The sequence below is a fragment of the Ananas comosus genome, unplaced genomic scaffold (assembly GCF_001540865.1).
Source record: "Ananas comosus cultivar F153 unplaced genomic scaffold, ASM154086v1, whole genome shotgun sequence".
Lineage (NCBI taxonomy): Eukaryota > Viridiplantae > Streptophyta > Magnoliopsida > Poales > Bromeliaceae > Ananas > Ananas comosus.
This window is the reverse complement of record NW_017893524.1, coordinates 33467-49915: the sequence shown is the minus strand read 5'-3', so window position 1 is coordinate 49915 and position 16449 is coordinate 33467. Positions and strand designations below refer to the sequence as shown.

Sequence of the window (16449 nt, the reverse complement as noted above, 5' to 3'; positions counted from 1 at the left end):
TTTTAGCCCTTGGATTTACTCTTGATTATAATAGCCTTGGATGCAAGTCAAATACTTTCCACCTACTACCAACCTACCAATGCACTCAACTCTATCATCCATCCATCCAACTCAAAAGCACCCTTCATGTGCTTTTGAGAGTATTCCTAGCTCAACTCTATATTATATATATATATAGAGGGTCCGGCTACTATCCTATTAATAGGATTGGGATTCTTGTCCTATCAAATCGATTTGAATGATCGGAACTTCAAATTGATAATCGGCACCGTTGAAGTTGATCTACATAATTAGAAATGTTTAGAAACCAAATTTTGTATTATTTAAAAATCATCATCAAGTTCATCTTAAGAGTTGAAAAATGAACGGTCATAAATGAATAACCTTCTTAAAATAGATGTTAGACTTTCTCAGTTCGTAATCAGAGTTATCAAACATTATCTAAATAGTATAAAAATTTGCTATTAAAAATTCAAGCAATTTGGATTGCTCTACACCGTTAAACAAGCAAAGGGCTCATATAGGCCGTTAAAAATTGTCGATTTTACGACACTTTGATCACCGTGTAAACCATTATCAAAATTTATGAAATTTAGTTTCTAGATATTTCAAATACTCTAGATCAACTTCAACGGTTCCGATCATCGATTCGGAATCTCGATCATCAAGAACAACTTGATAGGACAAGTGCTCCTATCCTATTAATAGGATAGTAACATTAGCCTATATATATATATATATATATAATATAGATGTTTTGCTAGACTACTATCAGTAGTAAACGAGCCGTTTTACTACCCATTTGTTTTCGATGATCCAACCTCCATATCGACAATCGACACCGATGAACCTGATCTATACCATTTGAAGTATCTAGAAAGTAAATTTCAAATTTTTTCCGACATCATTGGCCTAATGATCAAAAAGTTTTAAAATTTATAATTTTAACGGTCGATATGAGACGTTTCTCATTTAACGGCATAAAGATAACCAAATAAGTTGAATTTTGGTTAAAAATTTTTTTAAACTGTTTAAAATAAGATCTATACTCTTGATTGTGATTACAAAACTTCTATCATCACTTTTTAAAGAATACTTATTTTCAGCCGTTCATTTTTGTGTCCACTTTTGATGGACAAGAGAATGATATCGAAAAGGTATGAAATTTGATTTCTAAATACTTCAAGTGGTATAGATCATGTTCAATAGTGTCGATCGTCAATTTGGAGACTCGATTATCGAAAACAAATGGGTGGCAACGGAGCTCGTTTGCTATCGATAATATTCCAGCTCAATTCTCTCTCTCTCTCTCTCTCTCTCTCTCTCTCTATATATATATTATATATATTATATAGTATTATATATATATATATATATAATATATAGCACGGCTATGGTCTTGTAAAAGACAAGTATTTGGTGCTTGTAAATTTTTTTTACCGTTATATCCACGCTTTTGATCATTTCATCGTAGATTATACTAATTCACCAACCAGCCACTCAAACCCTAGGCCCCTACATGCATCTTAACCGCGACCATCCCTTAATCCAAGGGTTAAAAACTTACAAGACCAATGATTTAGTACTTTTAAAAGGGCATAGAGGCTCAATTTATATATATATATATATATATATTATATTATATATTATATATATATACTATATAAAAAAAAAAAAAAAAGCAGCGTATATTCAATAATTTGGCGTCTGCGATCAGACCCATTTTTCGGACGGAAAAATTTAGGCGTCCATTTTTTTCCTCTTTCCGTACGAAAAATTTTAAAATATAGGAATATAAAATAGAAACAGCCAATGAATACGTAAGTTCCTCTTAAATAACAGATTACTGATGTGAAAATCCTAAAATATAAATTTGTTTATTTAATTTCAAAGTAAGTTCTATATAACAGATACATTGTGTGAAAATCCTATAAAGACATTATTTCTATTCTCTTTAAATATCTTTTTTAGTATATCTTATTTAATTCAATATAATTTTTATTTTTAGAATAACGGAATTTTTATTTTCTATTTAATTTAAAATTTCTATCTAACAGATTTTATTTTTCTATTTAATTTCAAAATAATTTTTGTATTAAAGATTATTGTTAATTATTAATCTATTTAAAGATATCTTTATAGCTGTTGATTTATTATTTTAAATTTTTTAGATACATATTTGGCAATCATATAAAATATGGCCTAAAATTAAAAAATAATTTAAAAAAATTATAACTTTTTCTAATAATTATTATGTGCATTTGCACGTACATTTTACTAGTATATCTATACTATATATAAAAGCACGTATATTCAAATTTGGGTCTGTCGACAGACCCATTTTTCGGCGGAAAAATTAGCGCCCATTTTTCTCTTTCCGTACGAAAAATTTTAAATATAAAAATAAAAATAGAAATAGAATAGCAATGAATACGTTAGTTCTCTATAACAGATTACTGATGTGAAAATCCTAAAATATAAATTTTTCTATTTAATTTCAAAAGTAAGTTTTCCATAACAGATTACGGGTGTGAAAATCCTATAAAAGATATTTTCCCATTTTATTTTAAAATATCTTTTTTAGATATTATCTATTTAATTTCAAAATATATTTTCTTTTTAAGAACAACTACAGTAAAAATACCATTTTGCCGGCGTTATATGAGTGTTTTACCGGCGTTTACCGCCTCTATAACAGTAGCGGCGGGTTCAACCGACCCCGGTAGAGTGCCGTGAATACACCGGTCTCTACATTGTAGCGGCGGTTTTCGACGACGGCGCCGGGGTAAGGATAAATTTATTGCGGCGGTTCAGTACCGGCGGTTTTAAACGTTGCTTATTATTGAGATAGTATTTCATTAGAAATTTATACAGCGGCGGTTTAACCGCCGTTAAACTTAATTAAAATTCTGTAATTCTACATTTGTACGGCGGTTAAACCTCCATCTAACTTAAATTTCTGTTAAGGAAAAATCTAATTATCTAATATTGTAACCGCGGGTTAAAACCGCCGGTACATATTTTGCTAAATTGTAATAATCATCCAAATTATATATATTTTTACAAGTAATTACTGTATTTTTAAAATCAAAGTTATTGATTCCAAATCAACAAATAAATACCAAACTTGAAAACAAATTAAGACATAAACCAATAAAATATAATCTATAAAGTGTACTAACCAAATGATCATCAAGTATCAAATTTTAATATAAAGCAATCCATCACATAGTAGCTAATCATTTTATAACACATCAAAACAAAACGACTATCCCGAACATACATATATAGCAGCTAATAACTTGTGATGCACCAAAATGCATAATGTCAGTCTAAACTTCAACAAAAAATAAGAAAAAGAAATTCACGAGTACTTTACTAAACAAAATGTGACTCGTCTTTTAATCCATTGAGTTCTTAAGTAAACAAAATATGATTGTTGTCTTTCACTGGTTGCATTTAAACGGTTCGCCCATGAAGATTGGTTTGTGGTTCATGACTTGAATTTGATGACCGAATGTTAGGAGAAGAACAATTTGCACTACCATGATCTACAACCTGAAAGTAAAACATGCAATAAATTTATATTAGTTCAAACAATAGTAATTAGTTGATAGAAAATACGAAATACAAGAAAAAATATTCTAAAATTTCTTGCCTGTAGGTTAATCGGTGGACTGGATGTAGGTGATGGGGATCCTAGATTCTCCTCAGGAAATTTTTTAGATATTAATGCTTGTAGACGTTCCACTTCTTTTTGTAAGCCTTTCATCTCCCCTTTTAGTTTATCCACCTCTCTTGACCGTTCGTCGCTTGCAGAAGGTTGATTGTTTGAAGGCAAGCCCCAACAATTTAGCCGATAGTAGCTAGTTGGCGTAGGTCCCAAGCCTAAGCCCTTCACACGACCATTGTGCTCGGGCCCTATGTGTTTTGTAAATAGCTCTTCAATCAACTCACTAGTTGGCTCAATACCTTGGGAGACAACTCCATCCAATTCTTTACGCGCAGCATTCTGATCAATTTTAAAATTTTCTCATGAAACCATCAAATAACATTAAAAAAAGTATTTAAAAATAACAAATAAATAAATTTTTATACTTACTACTTTTCTTTCTGTATCAGAATCAACAAATTCTCCAGTTTTTTTCTTATGCGTAATCTCCCAAAATGTTAGTCTATCCGGTTCCTTTCCATATTCCTTTTCCTACAAAATTAACCGCAAAAATGTTAGATTATCATCCAACAAAAACTACAAAATATAAATTTCAGGCAAAAGGACCATTAAATAGCAGAGTGCAACTTCCGTGGCTCATTCATACCAACATCCCATATATACATTTCAATTGAGAGTATGCTTCAAAGAAAGAGCATAGAAAACACAGCTTCTTCATAAAGCTGTGAAAACAGCAAAAGAATATCATCATCCAAGTATGTTTGCCTGGAAAGTGTACAAACAGCTGCCTGATTTGCATTCCTCAAAGGGAAACCAAATAAAGTGCCCGAAAAAGGGGCTGTCATGTTTCACCCAAAAGCACAATACGGCAAAAACTGATCTCTATATAGTGTAATAGCCGAAGAGTTAACAAAGTCTGTAAGGTGATACACCGAGTTAAACCAACCCTATATAGCAAATTCAGAAGAAAAGAGAAAACAGTCATGATAGGCAGAACAATACTAAATAGTCAAAGACATATACTAGATGCAAGAAATCAAGTGTAGCATATGCAGATTCAACAATCTTACTAAGTCCTCTGAAACCCAGTAATCAGCAATACTTGTTTATGAGCATAAGAAAACGTAAGAAAACATAAGAAAACAACACAACATAGAATCCTTATGAAAGGAGAAGTAACAAAAGCAAAGAATTTCATATTAGATCACGCTGAGCAAAACCAACAAAATAGTCACAACAGTTTCCGTATGTTGATCAAGTCCAAGCCACTCGAAACCTATGAAATAGCTAAAATAGTATCTGCTTGCTTCTGGAGTAACTAAGGGGGGCAATATGTGAACACAATGACCTGAACATGAACCAATTATTTGTTGTTAACATGGGTTTAATTGATCAACAGGTTGGAATTTGAATTTGGATCTAGAACTAATAGAAAAATAGCAACCTTATTGTCTAAACTACCAAAATGTACATCTATGGATAAGTGCATACAATTAATGCCTTCACATTCAAATCCGGTCTAAACTATGTTAAATGTTCTCTTGAAACATGAGAGTGGGTCAAATTTCTTCTATTTCAAACAGAACGACGAAAAAAATTTCTACTCTCTCAAGTCACCAAGTTATCAAAAGTCAAAAAAAATAATAACGGTAGACAACCATTTCCTTCCTTCGCCTTGCATGGCTTTTTCTACCGGATGTGTGAGCATTCTTTTGTTTCCTTGAATTTGCAGTATTTGCTTCACAAAGTTTCTATCCACCAAAAGAATAATAGGTTAGTTAAACATAACTATAAGTTGAAAATAGAAGTTCTAAAATAAAGATATCAAGATTAGTAAAAAAAATTGCAACCTTGCTCTTCTCTGTACACCATTCTGATACCATCCTACACCATTGATCTTCAATGACGTCTTGTGGTACATTAGCCATTATCTCATTTACAGACTTTTCTTTTGGAAGAAAATATTCTGACTTTAATTCACTCTTGTAGTCTCTCCATTTCTTGTTCAATGATGCTAGAACCCAATCTCTTGTACCAATCGGATATGAAAATTTTGACTGCTTACCATGTATATAGACATTAGAATAAAAATAAAAAACATAAAAGCAATAATAATCAAGATAGAAGTAAGAAATTGAGAAATAAAATACATGCAAGTACAAAGCAAATAGACAACAGTGAGTAAATGAATATATACCTCAATAAGCTTAAGCATTTTATCTTTGTATGAATTAAGTGCTTTATTATCCCATCTAGAAATATCTAGAGGTGCATATCGTCCATTCTTTGCAATAACTCCCAAAAATGAGCTAAGCACAGCTCCTTCTTCAGTACATGGACATCCATACTTGTCTACTTCAACTTTTATCCTTTCCTCTTCAGCCAAATTCCATATATCTGCCATTGTAGTTCGTCCTCGCTTTCTACGATGCTGTCCATTGTTACCTAAAAAGCAAATAATATTTTTTAAAAGAAAGAAAGACATATGAGCATAAACTAAATTGGTAATGTTAAAAAAATTACCGACAATCCAAACGCCTCGCCCTTCTTGTGCATCACTTTGTTGCTCGTTGTTGCTTTGATCCTCATTACCGATATGAGGTTGTGAAGAAGCTGATTGCTGTCCTTGGGATGATCGTTGCTCTTGTTCAAGTGATTGCTCTTGCGTGGCCTCATTTTGAGAGTTAATGCTCACTATTTTGCAATTGCGTAGCCTTCTAGATCTTCTAGTCATTGTCTATGCTATACAAGGATAAGAAAACTAACAAAAATAATTAGAAATGAAAGTTCAGCTTACGTATGCATACCGTGTTCCAATTGATAAGTTTAACAAAAATATAAAACAAACTCAAAAGATTACTTTTAATATAATATAAAAACATACATTAGAAATAATAAACAAAATCCAAAAAACAAATATAGCATATTACATAAGTCTCAGTTCAGATTACATGAAATGTCAGATTACATGAAACGATCTAAATACCAATTGTATCATCTTCACTTGCATCAATCCGAATCCAATTCGGATGTTCGTCTTCATTTATATTTTGAACATTTGGAGGTAGTAAAGAACTAGCCTCATTTATCCCCTTCCTACTCTCTCAATTCTCCAGCAAGATAATACCTACATTAAAATGTTCTGTTATCCCCGAGAGGGGGAAATTAGATATCCAGTGTCACATCAGCGAACGGAACAACCATTAGACTTCTTCAAATGTGCCCCCTAACATAATATAATTGTGCCAAGTGAGTAGCTGTTTTTCCTCATGTCTATCGACAAAGAGTAAAAATAAGCAACCCCTCAATTCAAAAATTTTCCTTATTATCCCCGAAGAGTTAAAATTAGATGTGCCAATTACACCGTTTCAGAAAGAACCGAAGAATTACGAACTTAAAACACATTGTTCACAAGAATCCCCCTTGGTTCAAAACTTACCACCGAAAAAAAACACACAAATTCTGGTGATGTGGATCTTGTACATAAAATACTTGCTCAACTTGAGATGAAAATACATACGGATCATGTTCCAACTTTTCACCTGTGTGTATTAAACGAGAAAAGTTTACAGAGGTGAACCCAAATTCATCTTGCTTGATTCCCGAACTGTGATGGACATCTACCCAATCGCATTTAAATAAGACAACCTTAAAACTACCATAGTAATTTAATTCAATAATATCGCGAAGCCTGCCATAGTAATTCACACCATCTATCTCTGATGTGTTAACCACACCACTATTTTGTGTCAACATATTCTCCTCACGAGATATCGTATGATATCGAAATCCATTGATGATAAATCCTGAAAATCGCTTAGCTACTTTATTAGGACCCCTACCAAGCGTTGCAACTTTTTCGGAAATAGCTGAATCATCCGCTTTCATAACCTATATCATTAACAACACAATTAGGTTAGAAATAGTAAGTATAATATATCATATAGCTATACAATTCAAAATTACCTGCTTGTCAAACCATTCATGAAATTTTTCATTCACTAAATTTTCTATTTCTTGTGCGGTTAAGTGAGTATGTCGGCGACGTTTTCTTTTTTCCATATCAATGAATTGTCTACATGTATAAGGAAAAAAAATTAGGTAACTATTATTTATGTACTACTATTATATATATGAATTAGTAATTAAAAATAGTGATAAATATATAATGATAAATACTCACTGACGAAATCCCTGTATTTCATCGCAATGACGTAATACATAACGATGTGCTTGGACCCATGATTTATCATCCAAGACAATATCTTCAACTTTTCCTATAGCTCGACCCGCGCTTGAGAACAAGTACAATCGTTGTACTTCATTTGTAAGTGGGTCAGGATTTCTCACAGGTCTATTGAACCTTGTTTCAACTCCATCTAAATATCTTGAACAAAACGTTAAACACTCTTCAGCTATATACCCTTCAGCAATTGATCCTTCAGGATGAGCTCTATTGCGAACATATGATTTTAAGCGAACAAAGAACCTACAATAGATAGGAATAGTAAAGTTGACATCGTGGACAAAAAAAAGGAAAATTTAAATAAGATAATGAAAAATTGAGTAGAATATACCTCTCTTGAGGATACATCCACCTATATTGTACGGGGCCTCCAAGTTTTATCTCATCTACCAAATGAACACATAAATGTACCATGATAGTGAAGAATGATGGAAGAAAAATTCTCTCCATATGACAAAGTGTCAATACGATGCGATTTTGAATTTTGTCCAATTCATCAACATCTAACACTTTAGAGCATATTGCCTTAAAAAAGTTCGCCACCTCAGTTACTACAAAAGTAACTTGATTGGAAGGACTACATGCCCGTAATGCAAGTGGAAGAATATCTTCAACTAAAATATGACAATCATGACTTTTAAGTCCGGTAATTTTGCATTCTTTGAGATTTACACATCTAGAAATATTTGAAGCATAACTGTCGGGCATTTTCAAATCTTTGAGAACTTGACAAAGAGTTCTTTTCTCATCCATTGACATCGTAAAGCAAGCTGGAGGTAGTCTTCTCTTACCATTAGCAAGAATTTGAGGGTGGAGCTCAGGTCTAATACCCAAATCTATCAAGTCTAGACGGGCCTGAAGATTATCTTTTGATTTCTTATCAAGATTCAAGAAAGTTCCAATAAAATTATCAAACACATTTTTCTCTATATGCATCACATCCAGATTGTGACGTATCAAGTTATGCTCCCAATAAGGTAAAGTGAAAAATATACTTTTTTTCTTCCACCACTTCATAGCATCACAACGTGCTTCACTCATTGTGCCTAAATCTTGCTCATGTGACTCTCCAATCTCATCCAGTACTTGTCTTTTTCGTTTTCTTTTGCCTTTTTTATTTTTCTTTCGATTGTTCATAAATTTGCCTTCTTCATTTGGAAGCTTTCCTAAAGTGACTTTCACAGATTCTAATTGTCCTAGTACATTGCTTCCACTTGCTATTTCAGGTGCCATTCTTAGCTCCTCACTACCATCAAAGTAATATTTTTGATATCGAAAAGTATGATCCTCGGGTAACCATCGACGATGACCCATATAACAATATTTTCTACCATTGTACAACCACTTAGAATGTGTATTTTCAGCACAACATGGACATGCATACTTTCCTTTAGTGCTCCATCCAGATAAATTTCCATAAGCAGGAAAATCATTTATAGTCCACATTAACATAGCCCGTAAATGAAATGTTTGTCCAGTGGAAGCATCATATGTATCTACTCCCCCCCACAATTGTTTTAGCTCATCTATTAGGGGTTGTAAGAAAATGTCAATATCATTTCCTGGACTTTTTTCACCTGGAATAATCATCGATAAGATAAAATTAGACTGCTTCATACAAATCCAAGATGGTAAGTTATATGGAATAACAACAACAGGCCAGGTACTATAAGTAGTATTCATTGTTCTAAATGGATTGAAACCATCGCTAGCAAGACCAAGCCTCACATTGCGAGAATCAGAGGAGAAATCTGGATAACGTTCGTCAAATGCCCTCCATGCCTTACCATCCGCAGGGTGTCTTAACAATCCATCTTTTACGCGACCCTCCTCATGCCATCTCATATCCTTTGCTGTTTTTGTGGATACGAAAAGTCTTTGAAGTCGTGGTATCAATGGAAAGTATCGAAGCACTTTTGCTGCCTTTTTTTTTTTAATAGGAACATTGTTTGTTTCCTCATCCTGAGTTTTTTTTTCTTTATCCACTTGCTTTTTGATAACCCATCGAGATGAACCACATACATGACACACTTCATCATTTGCTTTCTCACCCAGAAATAGCAAACAATCATTTGGACAACAATGAATCTTTTCATAGCTAAGTCCTAAAGCCTTGATGACCTTTTTTGCCTCATATGTGGACCGCGGCAATGAAGTTCCTTCTGGAAATGCATCAATCAATAGCTCAAGCAACATGCTAAATGATTCTCCTGTCCATCCATTTAAACATTTTAAGTGGAATAAATGAATTATGAATGATAATTTTGAAAATTTCTTGCAACCAGGATAAAGCTCTTCATTTGCATCTTTTAAAAACTTTAAAAACTCGCTTGTTTCCCTAGAAGAGCTTCCTCTATGATGTTCTGCATCATTCCTTTCTGTATGCTGCTGTGCATCAACCTCTTCACTAGCTTGCTCTATAGTAACAAATCTACTAGATTGTTGTCCATTTGTTTCATTTGCAACTAAGTTTATCTCATTAGTTCCCTCACTAAATATACCCATAGCAGCATGCAAAAGACCATCCATGTCATCTAATCTACTTGTGTTTGTTTGTAAATAAGAGGTCTGATTAGAGGTGGAAGATGCAGCAGGGTTTGTAGAGGATAATGATGTTATAGGATCTTCTCCATGACAAATACAACGAGTATATCCTCTTAAAAATCCATCGCATATCAAGTGTACCTTAGCATCATCATATGTTTGGAAAGAACAATTAACGCAACGAATACAAGGACACATAATTTTGCCACTATGTGATGCATTTTGAAATGCAAAATTAAGAAATTGGTTGACTCCTTCTTTATATTCGGTACTGCTTCGAGATTTCGTCATCCAACTCTTGTCCATTTATGTGATTAAACAACTGAAAAAAAAAAAATACATGTATGTTTCATCTATAAGGCAAGAAGTTGAGCTAATCAAGATGTGAAGAAACAGTTAGAATTTATACATCAAATGCAATTGGTTGGTTGGAGTCAAGACTAATACATATAATTAATTTTGGTGAATAGAAATTTTTTAATATGCTTCCATTGGAAATCTGAGGGTTCCTAATTTATTGTGCATTATATGCAAGGAATATTTGAACCCAATAGGCCATTCAGTGTAGTACTAGATGATATTTTATGCATTTTAATTACTTTAGATTTCAAATCGTGCATTATTCTCGCCTATATATCCCAATCTTTAGTATGAAACAAAATGTCACATTTCTGACTAGAAGTTCGCATATTCAGTTTTTTTTTTTTTTTCCTTCTTTTTTTGGATTGATACATATGGATTATTAGACTGAAATACTTAATTTCTATGATTTGTTGTTATCAATAAAATTTCTAATGACAGACCGTCCCTAGAGTAAGTGGCAAAGGGCTTGGTGGTTAATACCCAAGGTCCCAAGTTCGAACCCTAGTTGATTCACATTTCTAGCTAAGTTTATTTTTAAATGAAATAAATAAAGCGGGTAGCGTGCTACCTATTTCTCAAAAAAAAAAAAAAAATTTTCTAATGTTTGTTTGAATTGTAGGAGCAATTCTAATCTTGGACTAATTAACATGCAAGATAATATATTTGTAGAACAAGAGCTAAAATATGAAGAAACGAGGAATAGTATGATCTAAGATCTCAACACACATCTCAGAATTTGAGAGTCCAACCTTAGACAAGAAGGGTTAAGCCACTTGTTCGAATTAGAAATGTCTATACTCCTTTTAGAAGTTCTTGGTTTTTCTATATCCAGACTCTTTCATTATGATAAAATGTATTATAGACCAGTCAGATAATGATATGTCAAATCCATAAGGTCTTGGATAGCAAGTGAAATGCCTTTTTTCGCCTAAAATTTGGTAACTTTGGTTGGCATATGATGTATGTAATGTAGTAATGAAAAGTATTACTCATGAGAATTTTCATACGACAAAGGATGAGCCTATAGTATAGCAAGCTATATATGATACACCAAACTAGCAATTGTTCATACACAAACACCTAAACATATTGTCCAGATGATGGTCAAAAAGTTAAAAAAAAAAGGGACTAGTTTCAATTAATCCATTCAGTAACTAACTCTTTGACATATAACTCATTGATTGATAACAAATGATGATCATAAAAGTAACTGGTTTCAATTAATCCATACAAGAGTTAACTAACTGTTTGAAATATAACTCATTGATTGATAAAGTTGTAAAATTGAGAATTTCAAACAGTAAAGATTTCAACAGCTATGTAGGTCACTTTATAGACCTTTAAATTAAGCACACAAGTCATACACAATGAAACTTTAATCCCTCATCTCTCTCATTTGGTCTTCCAAATAGGAATATAATAATACCGAAACCTTCGCGGTTAATTAAGCCGTGATCTTGCTCTGTTATTGTGGTGAGACTTAATCACTCTTATTGTAACCATACCTTAGTGGACTTTGTCAATCTTAGATTTGAAATCTAATAAACAAATATATGCAGTAGGAGAGACAACAAAGACTAGCAAAAGCATGCATTTAAATATTGTTGTAAAAGGTGGCACACAAAGGAATGATCCAAAAACCCTAACTCATGAAACCCTAATTTCCATTATCGAAACTAGCACAATTACATTCATCAACCAAAGTTAAATTAATTCAACAAAAAACTAAATTTTCATGGCTAGTACTCAGATCCCAAAACCCACATTAGAGGAGAAATTACAAAAAACCAATTTGATGCCCACAAAAAAATAAACAAAAATCAGAAAAAGAAAAAAATTAAAATAAAATACTATTTAATATCCATTTGAACAAAAGTAAAGGGGAAGAATTGGAGAAGAATACCTTAAAGCTTGGATGCTTGGGTTTCAACAAATCCACAGATCTGAAAAAGGGGTTTCAATTAATCACTTCACTTTTAGAGAAAAAAGGGTTTTGGAGAGAAAGGGGTTTTGGAGCAGAGGCCCTCACTGTTATCCTCTTAGCAGCAACCGTGCGTGAGGTTGATGCGGCCGAAGTCCTGATTCCGTGCAAAGATGGAAAGAGTGCTGCGAAGGGCTCCAGTACCCTCGAGACCTCGTCGCATGTGAGAGGGAAAGTGAGTTGCGAAGGACCGCCGACCAAACTCGTCGGAGGGAAAGAGAGTGCGGCCGCGATTAACCTCGTCGGAGGGAGGCTGATGCGAAAAGGACTGCAGGGGCCATGCCAGATCGAAGAGGGCTAGGGTTTTTTTTGGCTTGGGGGAGGGGGGGTCGATCTGTGAAGGGAAAATGAAAAAAAAAAAAAACAGGCGAGGGGTTTTTTTGGGGGTACTGTGGAGGGAAAATGAAAAAAAAAAACATGCGAGGGTTTTTTTTGGGGGGCTGTGGAGGGAAAATGAAAAAAAAAAAAAACATATTAGAGGCGGTTTTAAAAACCGCCCCTAATAGTATCTCTATATTACAAGTACCAATTTTGTAGAGGCGGTTGATACAACCGCCTCTAAAATTCTGCCGGGAAATACATGATTTTTTGTAGTGTTAAGAGTATTAATTTCATCAATGCACGCACATTATATTTGACCATCCTTTATTTTTATTATATGGACTGTCGTTTAGATGTAATAAAATGAACTCTAGAGGTGACTCTACTATTAAGAGCTATAGGTACCATATTCACGGAGTAGCGACTATTAAAAAAAGGGTATTTTTAGTCATTGTAAAATATTTTTAAGTCTATATCCGAACTAAGAATATTTGGTGATATTGTCGAAATGCCTCACAAGCAATATAGTTGGATATTGCAAATTATCTAACCAAGAATGTAATATTAAGAATTTCCAAAACATATATTTAAACTTAATTATACAATCAAATCAAATCTTTTTAAAGTATAAAACATAAATTTAAAAATAATATTTCAAGTTCCAATTCAAATTTTCAATTTAAATCAAAAATTAAAATTTGGCTTTAAGATTAAAAGTTCAATTTAGATTCAAATTTAATAGTTTAATATAAATTTCAAAATTAAAATTTTACATTATAATACCAACTTCAAAAATTAATTTAAAATTTTTTTGAGCTAGATACTTAAAAAATTGGGTACTATCTAATTTGGTAAGTTACCAAAGTAAATAAGATATTTAATATTTAAAGAATGCTGACAAATTTGGTATATACTACTATTTTTTTTTTTTTCAATATTGTCATATTAACTAATTCAAATCGGTAACCTGTTCAACAGGTTACTTCATATAAAACCCAATTCAACGTTTTACTAATTAAGAATTAGATTTTAATATTTATGGTGTATTGAAACATTCCTCTATTTGTAAAACTTTTGATAGAAAAATAGTTAAGTGAAAAGTGTAGAAATTAATCAAATCGTAATGTTGGGATAATACACAGGACAATCAATTACAATTTACGCTAACTTATAATTTTGTACATGAAGAATACATGGCCGTGTTTTATTTTTTGGGTCGAGTAGTTCATGAATTTTTGGTTGGCTACGCTAAGTATAGTCCTAATTCATTCCTATATATGAGATCGATCTTCTAGATAATATGGTATTAGAGCAAATTCGAAACCACCTCAGTTTCATGAGGTCATGAATTTTAGTCCTCTCTAGACATATATAATTATTGGTTTAAATTACTATATTGAAAGTCAATTTGGTTATAACTTCATACCTCATCTATCGATTTTATATGCTTTTTTATATATATCCACCATATATGTGCATGAGGGGTAAGTCTTGATCTTTTTATTAGCAGATATTTTGGATGCTGATTCGTGGTTTATGGAAATATTTACTAGTGCAGTAGTAATACTAATGCAAACAATTTAAAAAAGGAGGGTTTTGTTTACGTATATACCCTTTACTACATACTATTCAAGTTAAACTTATCCCTCAGTTTCTAAAATACCGTTCTTAAAACCCCAATTCCATTAGTGAACCCTAGAGATCGAGCAGGGGTATACTTGAAAAAAAAATTTGGAACATTTTGGTCGAGCAGGTATAAATTTTATATTTTATTAAAGTTTTGAACGATAAATTATATTTTTGAAGTTTTGAAAGACATATTAGATATTATTCTATAAAATATGCATTTTAGTTACGAATATAAAATATAAGTATCCTTATCAAACTTTTTCTCTACTTCTTGAGTTTTTACATTCGTTCGCAGTTGTCAACGTTGCTTTGCATGTTTATCTAAAGTGCCAAAACTTTGAATATACGTGCAAAAAATATATATACAGTACTCGACCTTTTATTTTATTAAGGAAAAAAGATATTTAATTTGAGCCGTCATCTATTGTATTCTTTGGATTACAAGTTAGTGCCATGATTGATTGGACGCTGAGTTGGACATCAAGAGGTGTTTGGTTTATCCAAAATACATATAAAAACTATTTTTTAAATTTTCTTTTATGAAAAAATATATATTTTCTCCTATAGTCTTTATTTTTGAGGATAAAAATTATAATATGAAGCACCACATTTTTATAGAATCCAGAAAAAAAAAATTTCTTGAACCAAACTGGGACGGATAGCTAACTTCAAATATATATATATATATATATATATATATATATATATAATATATATAGTATATATATATGGTTTGGGAGAGATGTACAAAGATCTGGTCCTAAACTTCACCATTTTTGCAAACAGGTTTCTCAATTTTACACCCCGTTTGGTATGGTTACAAGCAGGGGGATAGGAGGTGTATCTCCCCTCTTGTACGCAAACACAGAGAGAGATTTTTAATTTTAATAATATTTAAAATTATAATTAATTTTTTTAAATTTAAATTTATAATTCTTAATTATAAATTTTAATGTTATAAATTATAAATTTGATTTTTGTATTTTTAATTTTACAATTTAATTTTTAATATTAAAATTTAAAATTATTATTTAACAACGTGTGATGCGACAAGTCCGGGTAGAGAGAGAGAGAGAGAGAGATTTTTAAAATTTATAATTTTATAATTATAATTAATAAATTACAATTTTAAATTTTAAATTTGATATTTTAAAATTTTAAATTTTAAATTTGATATTTTTAAGTTTTCAAATTTTAAATTTTATTAAAGTTTAAATTTTAAATTTGTAATTTTATATCTTTGAAATTTAAATTTGGTCTGAAATTTAAAATTTGATATTTAAAATTAATATTTTTAATATTAAAATTTAAAATTTTAATTTCTAATTTAAATTTAAAAGTTAAAATTTAAAATTTAAAATTACAAGTTTAAAATTCAATTATAGGGATAATATTATTATTTTCTATTTATAACTACCAACTATTCCTCTTATTCCCAAAAACCATCCAAACACAATTTTTTTAGTTCCAGCTTATACTCACAATTTCATCCAAACAAAAAAATACCCTTATTCCTACAAAAACTCATACTTGTACCTATCCCCGGTATAACTAGTTCTTGCCTTACACCCGAACCAAACGAGCCTAGGTGTCACGCCCCGGGGCCGATTTTAAAAGCATTTTGAAAACAGAGTTGCGGAAAACGTGCCATTTTTTTTTTTTTTAATCTGGCCCACGCGACGTACTGACCCG

The 16449-nt window shown here is 31.8% G+C and overlaps 1 protein-coding gene across 3 annotated transcripts; it reads right to left on the bottom strand.

Annotated features, from left to right (window-relative positions):
- Window positions 1–3188: 3188 nt before the first annotated feature.
- LOC109706244 lies at window positions 3189–13174 on the bottom strand. Of its 3 annotated transcripts, none has more exons than XM_020227042.1 (9): window positions 12856–13165; window positions 12730–12769; window positions 6197–6434; window positions 5871–6118; window positions 5524–5730; window positions 5332–5424; window positions 4103–4204; window positions 3659–4012; window positions 3189–3558 (listed from the first exon to the last, which is right to left on the bottom strand). In XM_020227042.1, exons 3-9 carry the CDS (start codon window positions 6405–6407, stop codon window positions 3460–3462), a joined length of 1314 nt encoding a protein of 437 aa, XP_020082631.1. In that variant the 5' UTR covers window positions 6408–6434; window positions 12730–12769; window positions 12856–13165; the 3' UTR covers window positions 3189–3459. The 3 variants fall into 3 exon arrangements, with proteins under 3 accessions (XP_020082631.1, XP_020082630.1, XP_020082629.1); XM_020227041.1 differs by having other exon boundaries at window positions 6197–6415; XM_020227040.1 differs by lacking the exons at window positions 3189–3558; window positions 3659–4012; window positions 4103–4204; ... (2 more) ...; window positions 5871–6118; window positions 6197–6434 and adding exons at window positions 7425–7564; window positions 7857–8162; window positions 8251–10785 and having other exon boundaries at window positions 12856–13174.
- Window positions 13175–16449: the final 3275 nt, after the last annotated feature.